General features: G+C 41.9%; 2 protein-coding genes across 9 annotated transcripts in view; one reads left to right on the top strand and one right to left on the bottom strand.

Moving 5' to 3' along the window:
* Window positions 1-25,399, bottom strand: part of Ganc (glucosidase alpha, neutral C) — a 57,962-nt gene extending 32,563 nt beyond the window's left edge. For 2 of the 3 annotated variants that reach the window (XM_038330031.1, XM_038330030.2), the window contains exons 1-10: window positions 24,482-25,367; window positions 23,178-23,240; window positions 20,161-20,269; window positions 13,341-13,468; window positions 10,200-10,382; window positions 8,762-8,807; window positions 3,872-3,938; window positions 2,388-2,484; window positions 1,015-1,195; window positions 656-809 (exon numbers count right to left, since the gene is read on the bottom strand). In XM_038330031.1, coding sequence (XP_038185959.1) covers window positions 656-809; window positions 1,015-1,195; window positions 2,388-2,484; window positions 3,872-3,938; window positions 8,762-8,807; window positions 10,200-10,382; window positions 13,341-13,468; window positions 20,161-20,269; window positions 23,178-23,240; window positions 24,482-24,510 — 1,057 coding nt within the window. In that variant the 5' untranslated portion in view covers window positions 24,511-25,367. Of the gene's footprint in view, window positions 1-655; window positions 810-1,014; window positions 1,196-2,387; window positions 2,485-3,871; window positions 3,939-8,761; window positions 8,808-10,199; window positions 10,383-13,340; window positions 13,469-20,160; window positions 20,270-23,177; window positions 23,241-24,481 lie in introns of all 3 variants that reach the window. The other variant, XM_038330032.2, reaches the window with a different exon arrangement.
* Tmem87a (transmembrane protein 87A) overlaps window positions 24,847-27,221 on the top strand; it is a 48,833-nt gene continuing 46,458 nt past the window's right edge. For all 6 annotated transcript variants that reach the window (XR_005285399.1, XM_038330038.1, XM_038330040.1 and 3 more), the window contains exons 1-2: window positions 24,847-25,637; window positions 26,836-26,896. Coding sequence is in view for 5 of the 6 variants with exons in the window: in XM_038330038.1 (XP_038185966.1) it covers window positions 25,482-25,637; window positions 26,836-26,896 (217 nt within the window). In the remaining variant the exon portion in view is untranslated. The remainder of the gene's footprint in view (window positions 25,638-26,835; window positions 26,897-27,221) is intronic.

Raw genomic sequence — 27,221 nt, forward strand, 5'->3', positions numbered from 1 at the left:
GGCAGGTGAGAAGGGTGGAAGCCTTGAATAAGTATGAGGATGCCAGGCAGGGAGACTAGGTAGAGCTCATAGGCACAGAGAACAGAGACACAGGCAAAGAAGAAAATGTAGTCCTAGAGAAAAATACTGCAGGGTCACAGTGAGACTGAGAGGAGATGGAGCCGGAAAGGTCGGTTTATAAAGAGACCTGTACCTCAAGATCAGAATTCTATTCATAATTTCTTTTACAATAAGACATAAAAAATGACAACGTGGGGACTGTGGATACAGCTCAGGTGGTAGAGTACTTGCCTAGTGTCCACAAAACTCTGGGTTCAAAACTCCCAGCACTCTACAATGCATGCCTGTAACCCTAGTACTTGGGAGAGGTTGAGGCAGTATTTAAAAGTTCCTTAGCTACAGGAAGATTGTTCCCAGAGACTAAAGGCTCCAAGCAGGCATATGAAGTGTTAGGGATTAGAGAGTGGGCAGTCCAGTGTCATGTTTAGCTTGTCTGGATGTAATGATGGCAGGAAGAAAAGTGCTTACTACTTAAAATGCGTAGGGACGTTGCTTGTGATTTCCACGTAGTGTAGAACAAAGATGAACTTGCAGTGACGATACATAGGATAGACAAAACACAATGGGGTGAGGACCCAACAATCTCCATGCATACCTGTGAGGGATGAGTACTGCTTGAAGACGTCAGAAGGTGTAGGCCCTGTCAGCAGAAAAACGTCAATGATCCCACTCTCCGACATCCAGCGCACATCCGTTCGACACCTGACCTTTTGTTTGGCAGCTGCTGGGCCCATCTGGGTCAGGACGTACTGGAAAAGGATGCAATGAAAATCTGAGAAATTTCACTGTAAACTATAGGCCCCTGTTCTAAGTGGATCTGTCTACATTTGGTAGCTCCTACGACATTTGTCAATTACACAGCAAAGCTCTTGGTCCCAGAAAAATGCTGCTGTTAAAGAAAAGGGCTCTGACTGCGGTATGGTAACTATGGCATGCAGCCACATTCCGGCTCACCTCAACTGCTGGCTCCGTGTTGATCTCCACTAGTGTTTCTGAGGCATTCAGCCAGAAAACGGCTACAGTCCTGCCCTGTTTGTGGGCCAGGAGATAAGGCACTGAACCGTAAATGCCCATTTTGTCGTGTACTTGATATCCATAGACATCCAGGTTATAAAGACGGTATGCATCTCCATCCCTGAAACACAAAGGAGGCTTATCACCAAATACACAAGTGGATTGCTCATGACTAGAACAGCTTCATTGTCTCCTATGAACAGACTGTTCACCTCCTGCCAGGTGTGAAGGCACACACTTACACTCCTAGCACAGGAGAACTGTGAGTTAGGGGCCAGCCTGGGCTATAACAGCTTCCAGACAGCCTGGGCATGTAACAAGACCCGATATAAAGCCACTCCCCTACAAAGACTCATCTCTTATCACTTGCCTAAAGGTTTCCTGGCCTAATCTGTCTGATGAGCTCCCCCTTTGTCTTTGTTGGCTCCCTGGGAATCTCAGGCTTAGATCCTGAGATACCTCTACTAAAGTCCCCTGTGAATCCACTGGAAGAGCGGCCATACTGAATCCCTCCGCTAATGGACTGTGTGAAGACTTCTTTGCAGCTAAGGAAAAGAAGCGCATCCTAACATACCTCCAGATCTGGAACAGGACTGAGATGGGGAGCTCGGAGCTGGAGGGCAAGATTAGTCACTCTGCCTACCTACTAAATAAACAGCCTCTGCTCCTTTTTGGTTTTGGCTCCTTTTAGGCAGATGCCCTGAGATCCATTTGTCAGTAGTGCCAGCCTGAAATGGTTTCTCCAAGGGAATCACAGGTACTGGAGACGCCATGTTCTCTGGCTCATTGTCCTCTTTAGAGTGAAGGTCCTTTTCCAGATCAGTATTTTCTTTTTGTATTCTCCCAGGGTTCCACAAAAATAGATCCTTCACTGTAAAAGCAAACCTCCTCCACTTTAATTCCAATTACTCATTTTTATTTCTGTATTTTTGGGCTCACTATTGCAGCCTTTTAATTAGTGTGTGCGTGTGTGCGCATGCATGTGGAAGTCAGAAGCCAGCTTGTGGCACTGGTTCTTTCCACTTTTTTGTCCCGTCCTAGTTTCATTCTGTCGCTGTGACAGATACTCTCACAGAAAGCAACCTAGGGAGCAAGGGCTTCTTTGGCTTACAGTTCCAGACTGCAGTCCATTACTGCAGCGTTCACAGTCAAGAGCAGAGAGAATAAACGTACAGAACCTTGCTTGCGTGTTCTTATCTACTTTCAAATCTCTGATACTACTGTTCAGCACCTGAAAAACTACTAGGAAGGTTTCTTAACTCCATAAGTGATATCAAGGCAGAGGCCACTTAAGAAATCTTGCCGCTACTTACCCAGTATTTTTAAGTTGGTGTGACTCTGCATGTTGAGGGATACCGTAGAGATGTTCAAATCCATGGAAGGAGAAATCCAAACCGACAGAGGAAGGACCTGTAGAGACCAGGCTCATGGCTGAGTTGCTTCTCAAATGGACCAACCTAAAAGATTCAGCTAATAGCTAACAACTTGGCTGGGAGTAGAGTCATCTGAACTTGTCCCTACCAATCAATGCTGTGCATTGACTGTACGATGCTGTGATGTCTGGGCACTGGTGGATGCAATAGATGTGTATGTGAAAGCAGGTGTTACACATAATGTGTATGAATGCAAAGCTCTGTCACTTACTAGTTATGTTGCCTGAGCTGTGTGCTGCAGCTCCTCCCCTAATACTAAGCATGTTCAATCTCTGCTGAAAGAGTTTGTGCTTCTCTTCTGACTGATAATCTTCCTGTCAGCCTTGCCTGTGGCTCCCTAAGAACTACCTAAGAACAGCAAGGAGGTTTTCCTGGATCCTCAGGATATGACCTCCCATGACTGTGATATGTGAGTCCATCCCCTCAACCATATTGATAAGCCTGGTGAGAAATGCCACAGATAGGCATGTAGCACCTGTGACAATGACGAAGAGAATCAAGAATTACTAGTTAAAAATGTTAGAGCAGACAAGCTGAATAACTTGAGTTCTCATCACTTGGGTCTCATGAAAATATGTGGCATTTCCAGCTGTCTGGTTTACTCAGAACACAAGCAGTATGCTGGCCCAGACCCTTTCCTAAGCCCATAAGCTGCACGTGGCCCATTATCACTCTCATTCCTCCATAAGGTGTACACAATTACTTCTCTGTTGCACTGCGTTATTGAAGAATAGGAAACCCAACCCAGAGATTTCTGTGCATTTTACAGAAGTTACTTGTTTTAAATTCAGAGCTTAAGGAATTTATTTATTTGTTACTGTGGGACAATGATCTTATACCCTGTAAAGATTTGTCACTAGTATTGGTTTAATAAAATGCTGACTGGCCAGCAGCCAGGCAGGTAAGTATAGGTGGGGCAACCAGAACAAGAGAATTCTGGGAAGAGGAAAGGCTCAGTCTGCAGTCATCACCCAGATGCAAAGGACAGAAGATGAAAATGCCTTACTGATAAAAGGTACCAAGCCGTGCAGCTAATGTAGACAGAAATTGTGGGTTAATGTAAGATGTAAGAGTTAATTAATAAGAAGCCTGAGCTAATAGGCCAACCAGTTTATAATTAATGTAGGCCTCTGTGTGTTTCTTTGGGACTGAACGGCTGCAGGACTGGGTGGGACAGAAACCTCTGTCAACAATTTGTTTGTTTATTTATTTATGGCACTGGGGATTGAACCCAGTGTACCCCCTACATTAGCCAGGCATTCTATCTATCACGGATCTGTAACTCCCACCATCAAATGATATAAATATTTAGATATTTTGGAACGATCTATTTTAATATTATATCCTTAACTTTGACAATTTACCATTAGCTTTGACATCCACAAATTTTCCAAATGTCTCTTCCCACAGGCCTAGGTCTTCTTGATTTTCCTAATTGCATAAAAAGAAGATCAAAATGAGCTTATAAATTGCAACAAATGTGGCTACCATTACAGTATATCTTATTTGGATTATTAGGAAGACTGAGGAACTAGCAAGATGGCTCAGCAGACCCTTGCCTTCTAATAATGCAAGCTTGACAATCCACGTTCAATCCTTGGGACCCACGTAAGGGTGGAAGGCAAGAAGTACACGGCCCGCACACCTGCCCCACACATGCATCATACACATTCTTACTATGACTACTAACAATTTAAATACTGAGAAAATGCAGAGTGTGCTAGCACACGCCTGTAATTCCAGCACATGGGAGGCGGAGGCGTTAGATTTCTGTAAATTCAAAGCCAGCCTGGTCTGCATGGTAAAGCCAAGACTTCATACTGAGACTCTGCTGGAAAAAAAAGACTAAGAAACGAGTCCATATTTTTGAAGATCAGTTTATAATATATATTTAATAAATTAAATTTGTGTTTTCTATAAAAGTCAATAATCATTCTTATGAATCTTTTTTACTGTGTTAAAATACATAACATACACTTTATCTTTTAACCATTTCCAAGCACGCAGCCCAGGGACACCAAGGACATTTGCTCTGTGGTGTGATGATGGCCATCCTCAAGCATCCAGCCCCGTAAGTTTTTCATCTGCCCACGCTGGACTTCCCTGCTAAATAACAACTCTGTTTCCCCATCTCTGCACCCCTGGCAAAACCGCTCTATTTTCTACCCTATGAATTTGACTACAGTCACCTCATAAAGTAGAATCGCACAGGGTTTGTTCTTTTGTGACTGGCTTACTTCACAGGTGGTCTTCAGGTTTTATTCATTTTGTAGCACACGTCAGAACTTTAATTTTTAGGTCCAAATACGACTTCATTGTTTGTATAGACCACATTTTGGTTTGGTCTGGTTCCTGTGACCAGTACTGCAGTGCCCTCACTTTTGGGTCCATACAAGGAGCAGGACTACTGGGTCTGACTGCAATTCTACGTTTAATTTCTTGAGGAACTGTCTCATCATTTGTCATAAACATCTTTATATGAACTAAAATACAATGGTATTTTGAAAATGTAGCTTTTGCATATAAAAGAAATAAAAAGAAAAAAAATTGTTTGATTTTTCAAGACAGGGTTTCTCTGTGTAGTCCTGGGTGTCCTGGAACTCACTCTACACCAGGCTGACCTGAGACTACAGAGATTCGCCTGCTTCTGCCTCCCGAGTGTTGGAATTAAAGGCGTGCACTACCACTACCTGGCTAGAAGGAAAAGTGTTCATGTGAACACATGAGGTAAAACATTGAGAATCTAATAACTTCACTCAGTTCTAATTTCTTCTCACACTTATGTTTTTATTGTTCATGTGTCAGAGGGTGAATAAGCCACTGTGCACATGTAGAGGTCAAAGGACAACCCAAGGAATTAGCTCTCCTTTTCCCATGTGGGTTCTGAGGGTTAAGCTCAGGCCATAATGTTGGCAACACCCCTGGGACATCTTCCTAGCCCAACACAGGTGCGTTTTGAGAGGCCAGAAGCAGACACTTGTTTTTACTGAGTTTCCCCTCTGCAATCAGGTGTACGTTCATGCTGGTTTGAGACGTCAGATAAATGGGAAGGCAGTGGTTTCTCAGGGCTTGCCTCTTTCTATAGCTACAACTTTCTCCATTTTACATAAGAAAGAGAAAATATGAACTGCGTGAAAGAAATTTTGCTTAAAAGTGAGTTGTCCATTTCTAGCTTCCTTCTTCATCATCAAAGCTTCTGTAAAGCGAGCCCGTGCTTCTTCGAAGTGACATCTGCAGGCATAGGATTTACAGTCTGAGAACTCCCTCAAACAGTGAAAACTTCCCTATAGCGATGGTTAATAACATTCATCAGATAATGTGACAGGATCTGTGACTTAGAACTGCGACTCAAGCTATCTGATCAGCTATTTCCCAGTGGACGTGACACGTCATCACAATGCAGTCCACAGTCATGCACTCACCCTCTCTGCTCTGAAACAGGGTTTTCTCGTCTTCATCAATACAGATGAGTCTTAAAAAAAGGAAAACTGCTGGGCAGTGGCGCACACCTTTAATCCCAGCACTTGGGAGGCAGAGGCAGGCAGATCTTTGTGAGTTCAAGGCCACCCTGGTCTACAAGAGCGAGTTCCAGGACAGGCTCCAAAGCTACAGAGAAACCCTGTCTCGAAAAACCAAAGGAAAAAACAAAACTTTGTCCTTAGGGAACCAGAAATCCTTTCATTATTGCAAACGGTCAGGTATGCTGGTGCACACATAGAACCTCAACACTCAGGAGGTTGAGGCAGGAGAATAGCTGTGAGTTGGAGGCCAGTCTGGGCTACATAATGTATTTCAGACCAGCATGGGCTACAGAATCCTTGGGAGACAGTTCGGTGGTAAAGCACTTGCTGTTAAATGTGTGGAGACTTGTGTTCAATGCTTAGCATCCCTGTAAATGTTTGGTAGACATAGTCTGCTGCACTTGGGAGGCAGACACGTGATCCCCAGACAAGCTGACTAGAAGACTATCTTGCTGTGGAATATTTCAACTAGGCAAAGATATGTTACATTTGTTTATGCTGTGGAATATAACTTTAACTATGTGAAGGTGTGTTAATTTGTTTCTGCTGCCTTTGTTAACGATGTAAAGATGTGCTATATTTGTCTGTGTTGCATTTGTTTAATTATATAAAGGTGTGCTGCATTTGTTTCCCCTTGCCTGCCTAAAACACCTGATTGGTCTAATAAAAAGCTGAACAGCCAACAGCTAGGCAGGAGAAGGATAGGCGGGCTGGTGGGTAGAAAGAGAATAAGTAGGAGAGATCTAGGCTCAAGAGAAGGAGAAGGAGAACAAGCGAGAAAGAGAGGGACATGTCCACAGCCAGAAGGCAGGCACTTGCCAGCCAGCCAGCCAGACATAAGAAGCAGTGAAAGTAACATACACAGAAGGAAAGAAAGAGAAAAAGCCCCGAGGCAAAACATATATGAAAAGAAACAGGATAATTTAAGTTAAAAGAGCTAGCAAAAAATAAGAGCCAAGATAAGGTGAGCATTCAAAACTAATAAGTCTCTGTGCCTTGATTTGAGAGTGGTCCAAAAGAAAGCCTGACACACTAGCTAAGTTAGTTAAATTTTGAGTTCAGGTGAGTGTGGGGGTCCACAGATGTGAGTCTTGTTACACCTTGACTAAAGGTCAGAGAGTTTGAGCTTATCTTACTCTTTCAAAGTTGTTGACAACAGGTGTGGCTACAAACAAGAGATCCTGACCTAGGGTGTGGTTACTTGGTGTTCTGGACATTAAGATGGCCCATAGAGGTGGATCTGTTTCACCTTGACCAAAGGTCAGAGAATTTATGCCTATTCCTGCCCTTTCATTTTAAATAGGAGGTTTGACTAAGGGAGTGAATGACTATAGGATACTTGGTCTAAGGTGTATTTACTGCATATCCTACCCAGTTCTCAAGAACTGAAACAAGTAACTGTTCTGGTTGTCCTTCGTGTCATGTTAAAGCAGTCTTTTGTCTTCTTCCCCCCCTTTTTGGATTGGGGTATATAAACATACGGAAAATAAATGCAGGCAGATTCAGTATTCACTGAGTTGCCCTCCTGGTCCTATCCTATGTCTCAGTGTTTCTTTCATATCTCTGTTCCTCTGACCTAATCTTTCTAATCCACACGCCCTTACACTGGAACGTACAAACCCCAACAGGTGAGAGACTGCCACATGAGGTGGAGAGTAATTGAAAATGACAACTTCTGGCCTTCACATATGCATACATGTACACATGTGCACAGATATGTGCATACAAAAGACTTCTAGTTGTTTATTCTTCATAACTCAGCCAAAATAATCTTTTAAAAACAGAAGTGAGACCACTTATCCCAATGTTTAAAACCTTCTTTGTTCTTTGGATTGCTGTGAAACAATCTTTGTACACTGTAAATATGTATTTCTCTCATTGTTCATAAAAAAGTTGATTGGCAAATGGCTAGGCAGGATTTTTGGAGCAGAGATAATGCTGGGAAGATGGAGGGCAGAGTTTGAGGAGTCACCAACGAGACATGTAAGGTGTAAGGAGGTGTAAGATGAAAGAGAGGTAACACCACGTAGCAGAATGCAGAGTAATAGAAATGGGTTAATTTAAATTGTAAGGGCTGGCTAGTAATAAGCCTGAGCTATTGGCCAAACATTTATAATTAATATTAAGTCTCCATATTGGCTATGTAGGAACTGGTGGGCAGGAAAGAAACATCCATCTACATAGGGTGAACTGAAAAAGGTCAGCTTAAAGAGGTACACTCTGAGGAACAAGGACCTTAGGTCAGTTTAATGATGAACTCCCAATTTCTTCAACAGTGCCTGCCCTGCAGGAGGCAGTCTTCAACAGATTTTGTTAAGAAAAAGAGCACTGCTAATCTCTCCATAGAACAGCCTTGCCTAGCTCTTTAGCATTTTACTTTTCCCTTTGTGTTCCTTCCTGCCAACAAAAGAAATATATGGATACAGTACACATCGTATATACTGTACATACACACATACACACACACACGGAAATGAAATGTAATAAGAGGTAAATAGAGAATACTTAAGGAAGACACCTTGTACTGATTTCTGGCTTCCACTTTTGGCATGCACACACGCACTAAAAAGACTAAGGTGCTAAGGTGAGCATACAGACAAAGACAAGAAATCCCCTTTTATATACAGTAGCACACTTACCAAGCACCCTTCCAGAAAGGAGGGGAGCAGAATCCACTACATGCTTTCAGGAGTGTTAAAGAAAATCAAGGGTAAATTGCTAGATCTCAATTACCTGAGAGGAGTCAGCTGTCACACTCTCCTGGTTCCCTTTGGTAGCTCTGTTTTAAACACAGATAAAGTTGTTTCAGGCAATGGGAAGACTGGCAGGATTTAACACAGTAACAAAGATTCTCATTTCCAAGTCTTCATAAATTCTATCCTTTAATTTATTAAATATAACATCATTATAGACCAGGTATGGCATCACATAACTACTCTAAGGATTTAGAGGGCTAAGGCAGGGTATTAGGAGTTCAGTCATTGTTGCCTGCATAGCAACAACTTCAAGAAGTTGGCTCGGTGGGCAAAGGTGCTTGTTGCCAAGACTGGGATGGTCTGGAAGAGAGGACTCTCCCATTTTCACCAAGTGTTGTTTTAAGGTCTCCCAGTCTATACTTGCTGCTTTTATCATCAGAATAAGTGGTGTGGCCTACAGAAATATTTTGCATTATCTATTTCTACATGATGATTTTTTTAAGTTGTAACTTATTTTTATTTTGAAATGTTAGCACTGGAAAATCTTACTATTTATCATAAAATTAATATATCCCTATTGTGGAAAAATTAAAAAGTAATGAAAAGAAGGGAAAATAAAAATACCTAAAATTCTGACTACTCTGTCATTATCATATGCATGTTTTATCCGTTATTCTCTGTGCTGTGATGAAGCATGGTGACTCAGGCAACAGAAAGAGACAAGATTCCTGAGGGCCAGCCTGCTCTACAGAGCTAGCTCCAGGACAGGCTCTAGAGCTGCAGAGAAACCCTGTTTCGAAAAACCAAAAAAAAAAAAAAAAAAAAAAAAGATTCCCGAGGGGTCCATGATGTTGGCGTGGAGGTCGTAGGTGACAGACCTGACAACTGGAGCAGGAGCTGCGGGTTGCATCTTGAATCACAAGCAGTAAGCAGAAAGTGAACTGGGGGTGGTGTATGTCTTTCCACTCTTAAAGCCTGGTTCCAGTGACATACTTCAACAAGACTATACCTAAGACTCCTCAAACAGCACCACCAACTGGGGACCAAGTATTCAAGCCAGAGGCTATAGGGACATCTTACTCAAACTACCACATTCTTCAACTGTTTTTTGTTTTTTAATTTATTTATTATGTATACAATATTCTGTCTGTGTGTCTGCCTGCAGGCCAGAAGAGGGCACCAGACCCCATTACAGATGGTTGTGAGCCACCATGTGGTTGCTGGGAATTGAACTCAGGACCCTTGGTAGAGCAGGCCTCTTAACCTCTGAGCCAAGTCTCCAGCCCATGTTTTTTTTTTTTTTTTTTTTTTTTTAAACAGAGGAACAGTAACATTTTTTTTGTGTGTTGGGTGGGGGAGAGAGGAGAGAAAGTTCAGCCAATAAGGCAGGAGGACCTGAGTTCGAGGTAGCTGGTATTTACAGACAGTTTTATTAAGGTAGATCCTTAAGGGTCAAGTAATGTCTACATAAATACCTTTGCTTGTGAGGAATCTGTAGGTGCTCAAAGTATAACTGGCCCAGGGAGTTGATGCTGAGCACAGTCTCGTCCTCAGACACCAAGTCTATCTTGAATGGGTTTGCTGAGATATGACACTTCAGGTCGCCTTTTCCATCTGCCAGTATCAGGCTGCCAGCATCCCCTGAGCACGAGACCAGCCTGGGCAATGGAGCAGGGAGAGAAAAGTAAATTGCTACAGGTTTACATGAGTCTATGTGATCTGCAGTTCGGAGTGTTGGTCACCGAATGAGTCTTCCTATGACAGGGGATACGTAGGTCTACAGTAGGAGCCATTGTGGAGAGGAAAGGAAAGAGCTTGGACAGAACATAACTCTACCATAGACTTCATAACTACAGGTGGCAACGTTATTCAACCTCCTATGACCAATTCTTTGTCTATGAAATATTCATAAAAACTAGGAGAATTGAAATGCAACCAAATGTTCATCATCATCACCATTTTTGTCTATAAAGTCTAGTGACACTTGGGCACACATAATTAAATATTCTTATTTATTTTTAATTTTTAACTTACATGTTAAATTTTTATTTTGTGTGCCGTGTGTATGTGTAGGGGTGTGCGTACGTGGAGTGGGAGGACAGCTTACAGGCGTGAAGGCCCAAACTCAGGTCATCAGACTTAGCGGCAGCACCCGTTTCTGCTGAGCCATGGCACTGGCACTATGCCAGTCTTATACTTCCTCACGAGGCTGGCTGTAATAGGCTCCCTGGTTTGGAGGCAGTGAAGGCTGGTAAAGGTGAGACATAAGGAACACAGAAATCCCTTTGCAAAGTCATTCTCCGCCAAGGTCTATTCGTTGTGCTCAGGCATGACAGGGACAATTTATCAGAAGAGTGATTGCTGCTGTTGCGGAGGACTCACATCTGGCAGATCACAACTGCCTGTAACTCCAGCTCCAGGGGATCTGATGCCGTTTCATGCGCTCCTCAGGCAACCACACATGTATAGTGTGAGTGTACATAAGAAACATTCACAGAAAGAGCAGGAAGAGGGGTTTCTGCTGAAATGAAAGGCTCCTTGGAGCTTGGAAGTTTGGGTATTTAGATTTATCCAAATCTCAAATGCTGGCATTCATAATTTCTGCAGTTGATGCCCTAAATCACAGATCTGAGTAGGCTATGGACTCAGCTTATGATTTAATTCAGCAACCTGTGATATAAAACTCTGAGTCTGTATCTGCAGCTGTAGAGACTCTGTCCAGATAGGACATGGGATTGTCATAGAAACAAAGTGGTTTTCTAACGGTGCTGTGAGTTCAAAATTTAAAACCCTGAGACGGTTGTTTTATGTCATCAAATGCTTCAGAGAGGATGATGTCAGCCAGGTCTCCTCAGAGGTTTGAATCTGAGTGGCAGTTGCAATGTGCTGTATTCCCACCACGTGGTTTGCTTTCAGTAAGCCCCTCAGTACAGCTGACTATCAACAGAAACGTAGCAAGAGCACAGAATGCTGTGGTTTAGTCCTCTTGTGTCAGGTTATCATGACAAATTACCACAGGCTGGGTTGTTTAGCTAGCAGCTCGTTTTCTCACAGCTCTGAAACACTAAGACCGAGGTGTTAGCAGGTTGGCTTGTTATAAGGCCTTGCTCCATGGCTTGCAGATGGCTGCCTTGTCTCTGAATATCCTTGTGTATAAGTCACCCGAGTTTTCTGAGTTTACAGGGAGAGCAGTCGGGATGTATTAGGGCCCCACTACCGTGTTCCTGTTTTAACTATCACTTTAATACATCTCTAAAGGCAGTTGTGTTCTGAGGTTCAGCATATAAATTTGGGGGACAGGGAGACACAATTCTGCTCCCAGCACTGGTATTCTGTCCTTCAATGGTACCCTTCACTGCCAACTATGTCAGCTAGTTAATCTCATATCAACTACAGTGTCAACCAAGACTTGACTGCCAATAACAGAAACAGTTCTGTTATTTTAAGTAGAAACAATGTAATTTACCAAAGAGAACTGGCTGTCTATTACATCATTAGGAGGGTTTAGACAATGGGTTAGCTCTCCTGTATAGGCTCCAAGCATAAAACTGGATAACTAGCCAGTCTGTGATCTTATATCTCCACTACAATCAGGAAGTAGAGAAATCATAAGTCACTTGGCTACTGCTTAGCTCCAGGATCATGCCATCTTAGCTGTAATATGAAGATTAGGGACCTGTGGCCCTAATTAGTGGCCTTATAGCCAGTCTACAGCTGCCAGATCTAGATAAGCACAATAGTACTGAATATTTTTGTTAACTACACATGACTAGCAGAAAGTGAATCACATCAGAAACTAGCTACAAAGGGGTCTGGAAAAGGGCAAATGCTGTTTTCAGTGTTTTCATTATTTTGGTAGCTAAAGGTCCCCCAGAAAGTAGTTGGAACTGAAGCAGAACTAACAGTGATACTTATCACACAGTGTTTATGTAATCTTTACTATCTATGGACCATGTGTTTCAGTGGAAAATAACCTACATAAAACTGTGGTAGGATGTGGAGGAAATTAAAGCATCTGTCTTAACCTTATATCCTTTCAGTGACAAAGCAACAGGAATCACCAGGCAACGCAACTGATGTTTTACCCGAATGTCTGTGGAGAACTGATAGAAATTTTACGAGTACTTGAAAAATCCTTTAATCCCTAGAGATTTTTCTCACCTAGATACTAATCATTAATTTATCTCTGGCTTTAAGTAAAATTATACGTTAGGCTTCTGAGAACACCCTTAATTAAAAGTGAGTCTGTCTAGCTGTATAAATCACTGTGAGAGTATTAGATCTCTTGAGCCATGGTGCTAATCCGAGTGAGCAAATTAAATAGCTTTTCTTCTGCTTGGTTCCAAACTCTGCCTAATAAATTATTTTTGTTGTGAGAAACAGAGCTGGCCCAAATTTCTGTCTCTCCTCATTTGGAGGTACAAAACAGTTTTGGAATGGGAGAAAGAAGAACAGAATATGTGATGTAGAAAATTTATAAAGTATCCCCAAATGATTAAATATTAACCCTGTAGCCAACCGATTATAACTTTGAACAAACAAAATAGGGGGTGCATTCAAGTTATAATTAAAAAACATGCCAAGGTTGTGCATAATAGACCCTGCCCAAGGCTTACCTTACAGTTCCTAGCTTGCTCATGATGACATCAGGGACTTCATACCTTGGTTTCAGTGGAGTTTCTTCATTGATTTTAAGTCTGAAAATATTTTTCTCTATACCATAAACTTCAACCCGGAGAGGAACCTGGGAGTAGAGGTGTGAGAGTAGCTTCAACAGGTTACCTCAGTGATAATCTATTCTAATAGTCAAATTACAATAATTAGGAAAGCATTTCTTTAAATTATCATAGGCCAAGCAAATTGAAGAATACTGGTCAAACAAACAAACAACAAAAAAAAAACCAAACAAACAAATAAAAACAACAACAACAAAACAAAAACAAAAGAACCCACCACATCCCAAATCTATGCCTGTACTTGCTTGGTTAAGGCTATAGCACAAGAAACATCTTCTGTGTGTCTGAGGCTAGGTAACCATGATTATCCAAACTAGGATCTTCAGAGTAAAAGGGGTCTCTGCTAATAATTAAACTAGATAACTGCATAAGTTGCAACCAGACTAGACAAAATCGGGACATATGACCAGGCACAGAAGTGCTAAGAGTTTGGGTGCTAAATTCAGGGTAGCCAGGCTCCAGCTGAATGAAAGACGAAAGAATCAGGCCCAGGAAAAGAATTGAGAAAAATCATTTTTACAATTCTTAAGCATGGATAAAATGAGGCTCACTGAACTAAAATCAACAGATATTTTACAGCCAGCAAAAATAATAGGCTTCTAGGGAACTTTCTCAAAGGGCTAGGGAACCTAGGTAAAAATATTCAAGAGGGATGGAAACAACACAGAACTACAAAGAGAGAAAACCTGAAAAATAATAGAACAACAGCAGAGACCTCACAGGAGCAGGCTGGATTTGGGTCAGAAAACGAAGCACCTAGATCAGAGGATGACTTAGAGACAAGTTTTTAACCAAGTCTATCATACTAGTATGTAGGCAGAGACTGCTCTTTTGCTTCCCAAATAATCACACAGAAAGTATACTAATTACAACACAGTTTGGCCCATTAGCTCAGTCTTCTTATTAACTAACTCTTACATCTTAAATTAACCCACTTCTCTTAATCTGTGTATTAGCACGAGGCTGTGGCTTACTGGTGAGGATCTGGCATCTGTCTCCTTCAGCAGCTACATGGTGTCTCTCCGACTCTGCCTACTTTCTCTCCATATCTCTGTTCAAATTTCCTGCCTAGCTTTACTCTACAAAGGCATTGGCTGAAACAGCTTCTTTAATAACCAATGGTGATTAAAAAAAAAAACCATATGCACAGTATACAGAGAGGAATTCCACATCACTAGTCTACTGTAAATTCTTCATGAAGCATGCTGCTGAGCTTTGGTTACACATGAGTACCTACATTGTTATTATGTCTGCTATGATGTAGGTTCAGCCGTAAAGGCCACATAATGAAGTGTAAACGACATGAGGTTGTGAAAGCAGAAGACAGGCGGCACTGAAAACAACAAGCAGCATTTGAAAAGCCATGCGACTGGAACCACCTTGCCTCTGAGACTAGAGAGCAGTCAGGGCCCAGTATCAGTAATACCGTCCTGACGCGCTACCAGCTGGTGCTGTGGCTGTAGATGCATTCATAGCCACTCTAATACAGGACTGCTATAGAACTGACTATAATGACTGCTTACATGCTCACTTTTCCACATATTTGAGTTGTCTTCAATATGCCATTAGAATCCCAACATTTGAAAATGTCCCAGTACCAAAAGAGCTGAAACTCATATGATCTCTTCTCTCCCAAGCCAGACATACAGTCTTGTGGTTCTTTTTAATTCAACTAACATTTATTTTATATGTAATATTGTGACCACTACACTCCTAGAGGGGTTGCAATTTAGAGAAGATGATACCTACATAAAATTTACATAAATTTACATAAAGCTGAGATGAAAGTATGAATACAGACTTAGTGGCAAAATAGTAAGGGGCGTACTAATGTGTGCAAGGTAAAGGCCTGGGAAGTCTCTCTTGGAGGAAGGGACTTAAGGAGGGCCTTCAGGAATTGGTAGGAGGATAAGTTAAGTGTCTTTTGCTGTGATAAACACTATCACTAAAAGCAACTTGATAAGAAAAGAGTTTATTTTATATTGTATCTCACAGTCTACCATGAAGGTCAGAGCAGGAACTCAAGGCAGGAACTGATGCAGACACCATGGAGGGGTGCTGCTTACTGCCTTGCTCTTCATGGCTTGCTCAGATATCTACTTTACACAATTCAAGACTACTTGCCCAGGGATGCCATCTCCCACAGATAGCTGAGTTCTCCTTACATCAATAATTAAGAAAATGCCCCACAACACAGGTTAATCTGATGAAGGCATGCTATCAATGGAAGCTCTTTCTCCCCAGATGACCCTGGATCAGATTCTTCCTAATGTTTTCTGCCTGTGAGTTAAATATCATCAAATAATGTTAAGACTGTAAACAGAACAAAACAAAACAGAAAAATGTAGACAATGGGCTCTTATTGTAAGCAACCTCTCATGTTTCTGTCTTTTGTTTAAACTATGCGACCTGTTGGGGGGGGTGCAGTTTTGAGCCTTTGGCTGATAACTAATCTCTCCCTTGTGCCCGGCTGCCCCTAAGTGTAAGTTAAACATTTCTTCCTTTGGCAGCTGTCGCCACAGCACACCAGCTGCCTTGAACAATTCAGGAAAGGCTTTGTGGAAACTATACCTCAGCCGCAGAGAACACTGCAGCCAAGATGCCGCTGAACCCACACACATCTGCTTCAACATGCCTTACTCTACTGCGGAAACCTTCAGTTGAGTTACGACAAACCTTGATGGTCACCAGATGAGCTTGCCTACAGCTTCTCCAGAGGGCTGCGTTAGATCTTGTCATAGCAGTCCTCAATTAGGTCAGGAGGAGGAATAGTAGTTCCCTTGGAACTCAGCAAGGACTCTGAGCAGTGCTTATGCAATACCTTTCACTGGTGGGAACGGAAACTATGCTATGATTAGCGGCATTACAACCTGAGCCCAAGCATGCCATTCCCCTTTTCTAGATATACAAGTAAGCTGTTTTCCAGCTTATTTGTTTGCATATTATAGTGTTATTTATTTTGCTATTTTTAATGGTCTCAGCTATTTGTGATAACTGCAAGCATGGATTCTCTATGGAGAACAATGGTGACCTCCTGCTAATTTTTAGCCCATTTCTGGAGGGCAATTAGCCTATCCAGGTATGGTTCTGTTTGACCGGTTCCCAATTAACTGCTTGTTGGCCACTCTGGATGAACACCACTTGCTAAGGAGCAGCTGTGCCCATCTGCTGAGGAGGTGGCTAGTTGGCAAAGTCTCATCTTAATCCCACTTAAATGAAGAGGCAAGGAGTAACTCCATACAGAGGCTTAGCAATATACTTGGATCCTCAAAGAAGCTGCTAGAAGCATCTCTGGTGAAACCATGCTAACGGACTGCAAAAGAAAGTAAAAAATGCTTACAAATTTTTAATCAAATCAGCAGAAAACACCAAAGTTAGCAATATAAAGTACATTAAAGATGAAGCTTTAGTCCTGTCAACCTCGCTAGCACGACAGAGGACAACATCCATTTCCCTGTGTTAGCGCCAAAAGGCCGGTCTCTGCTGTCCAACCTATGTCACGTTTTCATTCAAGGCAAAAAGTTGATAACAGTAGGAGGGAAAAACCAAACCAGAACAGAATTTTAAAGTGAACACTTTTCTAATCATTTTCCTTAAAGTTTTTTTCTTCTAACAGCTTCTTTATTGGACATTTACCTGTATATTTACAAATGTACTATTTTGACTGCTATGTGTTATTAGGCCTATGAGAGCTCATGGGGGAGTCCTTGGAATGAAATTACTGCCTTTATAAAAAAAGACTAGAATTTGCTTTGCCTGTGTCTTCCAATCATGTGGGATACAAGGTGGTCATCTGTAAGCCAGGAAGAGAGCCATTTCCTGATGTGGGTGTTGGCTTCTTGAAAACTAAGTCTGTTGTTTAAGTCACTTGGTCTTTGGTATTTTGTTATGCAGCCAAAGCAAACTAAGAGAATACTGCTAAAGCTTGATTCTGTTTCCTCACTGCTTATTAGGAGTGGATTTGGGAAAAAGAACTAGACTTCAAGATTGACAAGAAGTCAAACTCTGAAGTCAGTCATTTAAAGGTTTAAAAGTGTGGGGTTAGGCAGCTGGGCAGGCAGGCACAAGGAGTTCCTGGTTTGTCAGAATTTGCCTGCTCAGTGCAATTGGAGAAGTGCAGCTGTGAGCTGAATATGATCCTCTTAGATTCTGGACTTCGTCTCTCTGAACCTGAAAGAAAAAAAGCTTTCATTCTTATCGGGTGCACATACGCAGCTTGTTTTAAATCTCTGGACCATGTCCTTAATACATTTGTCTCAGCCTAGGAATGACCTATAACCCTGTTCCTATGCAATGAGATGGTTAGAAAGTACAGACAACTTCTCAGATTACTCTCTGAAGAGTATTATCTTTACTGTCCATTAAACCAATAGAGGACATGGAATCCTAATCCTTCTAGTTACCTGAACATCTCACTTGAACATTAAAATGGAATCAGGCAGAATTTCAGGGTGACTTTTTAAAATATACATCTGCTTGAGATCAGATTACACAGATTCCAAAACAGTCTTGATATTTGAACGTGGAGTATGTTTTAAGTATCCACAAAGTTCTCAGTCTTGGGGGCTTTGCTGCTGACATTTCAGATAATTTGCTCTTTCTTGATGGACTTCCTGGCTCCCTTCTGAGCGATGTGCTGTCTTGTGTTAAGATCCATCCTCTGGGCCCCTCTGTACTCTAAAGTCTTCTTTTTGGGAGACATCCAGATCTGTTGGGCTCTGGTTGGCACCTGACTTGAATTACCTTGCCTCTCAATCTTTAGGATCCAAAGAGAAAAGAATGATCTCTTACAACATAAGGAAGCATGTGCAGGAGTCTGGCACTCACTGAATTGGTGTCAAGCTGTGTTAAGAAGTGAATTTTGGTTTATTTACGGTATTTGAAGTAATTCTACCTTATTTTCTTTGCCTTCACTTTTTTGTTTGTTTGTTTTTGTTTTTTGAAACAGGGTCTCTCTGTGTAGCAGTACTAGCTGTCCTGAACTAGCTCTCGTAGACCAGGCTGGCCTCGAACTCACAGAGATTCGCCTGCCTCTGCCTCCTGAGTGCTAGGATTAAAGGCATGCGCCACCACCACCTGGCTGCTTTGGCATTTTTATGATAGTGGATTGTTCAACAGGTTCTATGCACTAAGCCATCACAAGGATTGATAAGGATTTTATTTCCATATCATGGCCACTACAACTTGCTGCAGTCAGATACAATGAAAAGAACAAGGAAATTAAAAAATTATCAGAAAAAAACAAGACAAGAAAGTGTCTGACATCTGGTGGTAAGCCCAAAGTTTCCTGGAAAGCCTCTTGTGGGATCACTAATCTGAGAGTCAAGTTTGTGGCATACTAGTAGTTTCTAAATTAAGGTCCTAGAGAACCTCCTCCAACACTGTGGGATAATCTTTATCCTGTTTTCTGTTGCGTTTTCTCAATACAGCATTACACAACGGGAACTGTGCAGTCACAGGGAGATTTCACACAACATTCAACTGGAAGTCGATGGCGGAGAACTGGAAATGGTGGGACAGTTAGTGGAGTCACTGTGAGCGGTTAGTGGACCCAGACCACAATCTTAAGAAACTGTTTCTGTTTCAAGAGATACCAGCTAATGCATATTGGTCTGAGAGGCTCTAGAAGCTTAAGCTGTGTTTAGGAGGTGGAAGAGTATTGAAGTCAGGGTTAGGACTTGTGCAGTCTCACGTTCTGGTCCAGCTCAAAATAATTCCGTAACTGACCCATCTCTGTGGCACATACGAAGCAGTGTGGTCAACTGAAAGGTGAGACAAAAGTCCTTAAAATACCCTACTGTGATTCCTTTACTTTGTAGGAGCTATGGTGATCTGCTAGTGAAAAGGCTCAGAGACAGAGTCCTCATGTCTTGGATTTTCGACTACATGACACTCTTATCAGTTCTTCAACAACCTAAATTTTGAATTTTGAGCATTTATTGAATCTGCCCCTGTTCAGGCTTCATGAGAAACTATTCTACAATACAAAGCTGGAAAGTGTATGGCTCTTTGATGGAATCTGTCAAAGACAGAAAATTAAAGCTATGTAACACAGGGCAAATGTCTTCGTAGATTTCATTTTCCTTATTTGATAATTGGGGACAAAACAATGCATGTCTTTTGTGCATTATGGAAATGTTAAAAGTAAATAACACATGTAAAACATCTAGAGAAACGTGATACACAGGCAATCTCTCCGTTGATATTCACATTACTATATGAAGGTAAGATTTGGCTGGATACAGCAGCAGAAGCATGTAATTGTGGCACTTGGGAGACAGAGGAAGGAAGTAAGGAGTTGGAGGAGCCTCAGTCAAGTAAAAAGCTGGAGGTCAACTGGGCCACATGCAGCCCTCCCTCAAAGAGAATTAATATAGGATCAGTGTGTGTGTGTGTGTGTGTGTGTGTGTGTGTGTGTGTGTGTGTAATATTTCTTCTCTAACAAAGCTACTAAAGCATAGATAGTATGTCATATCTATGTCATAGAAATAATTTTCCTGGAAGTGGTGGCACATACCTTTAATCCCAGCACTTGGGAGGCAGAGGCAGGTAGATCTCTGTGAGTTCAAGGCCAGCCTGGTCTACAGAGTGAGTTCTAGGACAGCCAGGGATACATTAAAAACTCTGTCTTGAAAAACAAAAAGAAATGAATATAATTCAATCCCAAGAAACACAAAAGTAAATGGATCTTCCACCTCACCTTAGTTGCTTCACTGACGATTTGGAACCTGGTCCTGTCCTGTTCTGTTGTGACTGCATCTAACAATGCCTGGTAGGTGGTGTTCTTGGAGAGCTGCTGTTTCTGCCGCCTACAGATACAGAGTATTGTTCTGGTTAGTTTGTCAGCTTGACACAAACTAGAGTCATTTGGAAAGGGGGAACCTTAAATGAGAAGATGCTTTCAACAGACTAGCCAGTAGGAAAGTCCGTGGGAGCTTTTTCTAGATTAATTTATGGATGGGGAAGGGTCCAGCCCACCATGGGTGATGCCGAAGGTGGTTTAAGAAAGGTAGCTGAGCAAGGGCGGGGGAGGGGGGAGAGCAAGTCAGTAAGAAGCACTCCTCCATGGCCTCTGCTTCAGGTCTTGCCTCCAGGTTCCTGCACTGAGTTCCTGTCCTGACTTCTCTTGGAGATCAGGCTGACCTTGAACTCACAGAGGTCTGCCTGCCTCTGCCTCCCAAGTGCTTGGATTAAAGGCGTGCACCACCGCCGCCAGGTTTGATCATGATCTTTAATCACAGCAATAAAAAGCAAGGATACAGCTATATGAGAGCCACTTGCGACTTGTCTGTATCATCATGTCAATGTCAGTAAAACTGACTATCAGAGTGACTGGCATAGACAGTACTGATACTCTTATAAAGTACCAAGAATAGATTACTAGTGTTCTAGTAAAATTATCAATAAAATAACATTAATTTCAATTAATAATACTGCTCAAGAATGGCATCTGTCTTGTTTATTAAGAAAGTGGGGTATATTACATATTTCCTTTCTTTCGTATGTGTTATGTGTGTGTACATGTGCATGTGTACAGGTGCATGTGCCTATATAGGTATATGAACATGTGAGTGGGGGTCAGAAAACAACCTCAGGTATCATTCCTTAGAGACTGTTCATCTTTTTATTGTGAAGTCAGTGTTTCTCACTAGCCGTGGGGTTAGGCGAGCAGGCTAGGCTGGCTGTCCAGGAGGGCCTAGAGACCTGTTTGTCTCTGCCTCCCCAGTGCTGGGATTGCAAGTGCTCATGACTGGTAGTTTTACAATATGTTCTAGGGATTAAACTCAGGTCTTGTTGCAAGTACTTCACCTATTAAGCCATTTCCCCATCCCAAACTTGAAAGATAACATTTATGAGCTTAAATTTCCTCCTTCTTTTCATGAAATGGAACTTTTGTAGTAATTCAATAGATTCTAGTGGACATTCAGTATGGGCTATTGGTTTAACAAGGTGACTGGGCATTCATTGTGTATCTCCCTCTAAAGTAACTGTTTTGAGTTAAAGCAACATCTTTTTTCCCCCTAGAACAGAGGATGACTGAAATAGAGACTTAAAAATACATGAAACAGCTGGGTGGTGGTGGCGCATGCCTTTAATCCCAGCACTCTGGAGGCAGAAGCAGGCGGATCTCTGAGTTCAAGGCCAGCCTGGTCTACAAGAGTTAGATCCAGGACTGGCACCAAAGCTACAGAGAAACCCTGTCTTGAAAAAATGCCAAAAAATACATGAAACAATTTTTACTGGGCGTGGGGCATAGCACTTTTAATCTCAGCTTGGAAGGCAGAAGCAGGTAGGCTGTTGTCAGTCCAGTGCCAGTCAGATCTATATATAGTGAGAAGATGTCTTAAATAATAAACAAACAAACAAAATCAAAATTAAACAAACAAAAAATTAACTTTGATGATTTCAGGTTCAAAACTATATAAAATAGATATGTCAGGCTTTTGAACCAGCTAAGCCATGGATCCCATTAAACTAGATGTTTTAAAGGATGATTTTTTTTTTTTGATTTTTCGAGACAGGGTTTCTCTACAGCTTTAGAGCCTGTCCTGGAGCTAGCTCTTGTAGACCAGGCTGGTCTTGAACTCACAGAGATCCACCTGCCTCTGCCTCCCGAGTGCTGGGATTAAAGGCGTGCGCCACCACCGCCCGGCTTAAAGGATGATTTTAAAGGCACTTTTTTCTAGGTTAATATCCTCAAAAAATATTAAAGTAAGTATAAAAGATCCCCACAAAGGGAAATATATCAATAGTTAACACATTTCTAGTATATTTACTGTTTGATCCAGTTACCAAATTCCTAGAAATCCTACTTTTTATTGTTGTTCGTTTGTTTGTTTTTGCTGTTTTGTTTTCCTTAGTGCTGAGGATCAGGCCCAGAATCTTGTACAAGATACGGAGTCCTCTACTGCTGAGTCACATCTCCAGCTCCACTCCTACAAATCTATCCCACAAATCACTTGCAGGTATAGAGAATGACATACACAACTCTGCATATGCTAACACTCTCAGAGCAAAAGATTAAAAAGAAGCCACCACCTGAAGCTCTAGCAAGTGGGTCTAGAACAAAATAAATTATAGAGCATTTACCCAGTGGGATACCATGAGCACAAAGTAGAGTGAAACGCCCATGTACTGAAGGTGAGCTCTCCCGACTAAATATATAAAGCATGGGGGGCAGGGAGGAGGCACAGAACAATGCATATAGAAATCTATTTGTAGGTGTAAGGAAAGAGGGGATATAAGAATATATGTATTTGTGAAAAATACTGGAGGAATAGATAAGAAATTAATAAATATGCTGACTTGAAGGGACAAGATGATAGAGAAGTAGAAGCAGGAGCAATACTTTCAATATGAACCATATATGATTTTCAAACCAGGTCAGTGTATTATCTTTGAAAGTGCACATTTTAAGAATATTTTAGCTTTAAAAATAAAATACAGGTTGGGTGGTAGTGGTCTACACCTTTAATTCCAGTACTTGGGAGGCCAGTCTGGTCTACAGACCAAGTTCCAGGATAGCCAGGGTTACATAGAGAAACCAAGACAAAAAAAACTATACAATTTAAATTATTTAATAGTAAGTATATAAAATTAGTTTTCCTAAAGACCATCTTCTTAACCCCCACCCACCCACCCCCAGTTCTCAAAAGCTTCGTGGAATTAATTTAGAAATACTGACAGGAATGTTTTCTGGGTGGTCTATTTACTTACCTGTAGAAAGCAATCTTGCTACAGTCTCTGAAAATGGTTTTATCCACAGCTTCATCTTCAACACTAAAGAAGAAGACATTTTAAGAGGTACATTTTATATAACATCTGTGAGCTCATTGTTTGTACCTTTCCTAATTATAGTATAAACGTGTGCAAAATAAACTTTTGGAATTTACTCTGCATTGCAAAACTCCATCACTGCTGTCACTTAAGACTTCACGGGGCAATAGGATATATGTCGCAGAACAATATCCTTTTGTAAAACTACCAAACTGAACCAGAGCATCTTCATGGGCTTGGTCTGGGAGCCATGGGAAAAGGGCACTGCCAATTATAAGGCAGGGAACTTTAAAAATAATAAAAACCACAACACTAAAATCTGAAATCTAAATCCAAAACAGCCAAACAGCCTCCTCACCTATTTTCTGGGCAAAGTATTTTCAGAGCATTTACTTCCTGAGAGGTTAGACCTGAAGAAGCCATAGACTGCCTAAACGGTCTGCTAAAGTCTAACAGGCAACCACAGATAAGGCTCCAAATCCTCTCAGAAAGGTATTTGCCAGCTGCTAGCATCAGAATAGGAACAAACATAGAAGGCAAAACGTCCCAGAGGATTCCAACAATAGAGAGATTAATATCCTTTCAAACCAAGTTCCCAGAAGTACTGCATCTGGAATAGAATGTAAAGAGAAGTACACTACTACTTGAATATATATGTATTTCAGTTACTTAAAACAACTATAAGCTACCAGGCAGAGGGGGAGGACTGGTTTTGGTAAAGAGGTGTGCTTTCCTGCAACTGCAGTTAGCATGTCCATAAATTTGAAGGAAGCTGAACTATGAAAACAGGCCTGGATAGACAGAAACACCTAGCCATGTCAAGAAAGTATTTTATCGCGGTAAAAATGAAACCCTTTATTAAACTCGGTCTTTTGGCAGTGCTTATTTTAATCAAGTGTGCAAGCATTAGGAGACCTTGCAGACTTCGGTTTCCAGTTTTGAAGAAGGAACTGTGGAATGGCACAGGAAGAGACGGAACCACCTAAAGGCGGAATGAAGCGCGCTTAAAAGTCATGTCTTAAGAGTTTGGAAGGCAACCTTTTCACTGTTAAAAGTTATCTAACCCTCCTGGAAGTACTTCGAGAGGTTAGCTATTAACATTGCCCAACTGTCCAGCAGAAGCAGGAAAGAACCACAAAGCAAATATCAAGCATTCAAGAAAGTGCCATTAAAACGTTAAGTGAAGCTTTCAAAGCTAGAAGGTTGTTTTGGAGTAAGTTCCTGCGGGAGCAATTGGCCTTTACCTGATTTCCTCTTTCTCAGTTGCTTCCATAGCTTCCCTGTTAACTCTGCCTGACTCCTAACTCTCAAGCCACAGCCTCTGATGATCTTTTAAAATAAGTTAACAAGCAGACTTGCTAAATTATGACCCGTACTTCATCACAGTCAAATTTATGGGAAATAAGAATCTCTCCAGATGTTTAAGGGGCGGGGGACAAATCTTGACTTTTTCTCCGGGAATTTTTCTCAGGCGCAAACCAGAGCGTCTACTGGGAGATACTTGGTAAATATTGGTTGAGAGTGGCCGAGGAACTTTGCTTTTATTGGCAGAGGAGGCGTGCACGCAGAGAGCCCTAAAGGTTAAAGTCTAGAGCGTGAGAAACAGGAAGTACCGAGACAGCCTCAGGGTCTGTCTCAGTGACTGTCACTCTGTGATACCGAAAGCTGCCCCGTCTCTCTCCACTTTTAGCTTTGAGTGGGGAGTGCCGTGTGGATCACTGCTGGACGCTGATGTCGCCGGGCAAACTACTGCAGCTGACCTACAGTCTTTCGTGGTTAGAGGGGACTTTCAAGCTCATGAACCGCTTCTATTCCAGCCCTGCCAAATTCCAGGCTCTGCTTCCACAGCTCCACAGCCGAAGAACTCACTACTGGATGTCAATCATGCATCCAGTGCGCGCGCTTCCATGGACTTCTGACCGGCGCCTGACCTTGATTTGGAAAGGATGAGGTGCGGGAAGAAGCAGGAGGAGCAGAGACTTGACCGACGCACTAAGTTCCTTTAATGGCAGAGGAACAGAGGAAAGTAACGGACCTCAAACTCGTCGATAGTTAGCCTTAGGCGACGCTCGGGTTGAGACAAGAAGACGCCTGCGCAGTAGACATAAAGTTCTGGCACGCTCTGACGTTTGGAGTGAAGAGCCGCAGTTTCAAGGACCCGGATAATCCCGCCCACAGAGCAGAGCCGGAAGAAGGCGGGACTAGTCAGCCGGAAGGAGGCTCAATGCTTTGGGTAGTCTCTTCATGGCTGTGAAGATGGCGGTAGCTGCGTGGCTTCAGGTGTCTCCTGTCGTCTTTCTTCTTTTGGGGGCGCAGCCGTTCCCACTGTCGCTTTTTGGTGCAGGACCAGCACCCGTGTTTGCCGCAGATAGATCAAAGTGGCACATTCCGATGCCGTCGGTGAGTGTTGGAGTCGCTACTGAGCCTGGAGGGGGAATGAGAGGTGGGGCTACGGTGGCCCAAGGGGTCCAGGATGGTTTCGGGAAAGTCGGTTTTCAAAGAGGGTAGGATACCCAGAGTGTGCCGGCGGGGTCTCTCCTGCCTGAGCAGAGAGCTGCGCTGTTTGCCCTAGCTGAGAGGAGTGTCGGAGCCAAGCGGCTTCTCACGGGGAAAGTCAGAACTTTCAGCGCCGAACTTCAGAGAAACTTGATGCACAGGTACATAGTTTCTCTTTCAGCTAGAATGTCACAAAATCCAGTTACCTAGGCTTAGATGAAAGGGACAAATAAATAGGAGTCCTAATTTTTAACTCTAGTGTCTTAATTTTAATTTTGTTGTAAAAATATTTCTATGGATGAGATGGCTTGATTGGGTTTAAACTTCGAAGTATTTTTGTGATTAAGGGACATAGGAATTTTTTTTTAATGCGTTTTAACTTGAGAACTGCCAGAATGGAACAACTCTAAAATGTAATGTGGTGAGGATAGTCTTTCGTTTGGATTGTTAACTGATAGGTTGACCTATTCCCCGCCCAGTTTTAAGATCTCGTTTGAGTCAGAGTAGTATTTTGAACCACAAAACCCAGATTTTGGCAAGAACTGCTTTAAAAACCATTAACTGTTGACTTTTTTGTTTTGCTTTTGTCCCGTTCATTGTACATTTACATCGCAAATTTTGCAGCTTTTATTCATTTTGGCAAAGGTTTTGGATTTTGAATTATAATTGTCTATTTCTTACTGAAATAATTAGTAGTTGAGTCCTTTTAAATTAAAAGTGAAACTATTCAAAGGTTATTTGAAAGCTATGATTGGTGGTTGTTAGGAATGGTTAGTGAGTGAAGAAAAGGAACTGTCCATCTCAGGAGTGCAAGCCTTGGCGCTCATGCCCCTTTTACCCTACGATGATGCGTTCAAGTTAAGTTGAGATTTGTAGCAGCTTCCCATTGATAGTCCCTTTCTACCTGTGGGTAGGAAATCAGGACTACACTGAGAGGCAAGATCCAACAGTTTGAATGTGATTGACCTTCACTAAAAGAAAAGGTGGTGTTGTCCTTTTGCTTAAGAAAATTAATTTGAATATTTTATAAATTTAGGTATTCGTAGTCTGTCTTGAAAATCAAAATGCCTTGATGCTAATTATCTTTTCTTTATCTTTGCAGGGGAAAAATTATTTTAGTTTTGGAAAGATTCTTTTTAGAAATACTACCATCTTATTGAAATGTGAGTTTTTAAATTTCATTGTGTTTTGAGCTTCTTATTTTCTACCTTAGTCTGCTTGTGCGTGTGCACACACATGCATATGAATGAATGAACATACACATGTATGAATGAATGAACATGATACATGTGTGAATACGTGTGTGTATATGCATGTGAAGGCCAGAGCTCAGTTACTTGTGTCTTCCTCACTTCCTGTCTATCCTATTTTTTTTGAGACAAGGTCTCTCTCTTAACTTGGAGCTTGCTGGTTGGCCAGTCTGGTCCTGATGCTTGTGTGGGAAGCAAACATTTTCCCAACAAAGCCATCTCCCTAGCGCCTTAAAAC

The sequence above is a fragment of the Arvicola amphibius genome, chromosome 5, assembly GCF_903992535.2.
Source record: "Arvicola amphibius chromosome 5, mArvAmp1.2, whole genome shotgun sequence".
Taxonomy (NCBI): Eukaryota; Metazoa; Chordata; class Mammalia; order Rodentia; family Cricetidae; genus Arvicola; species Arvicola amphibius.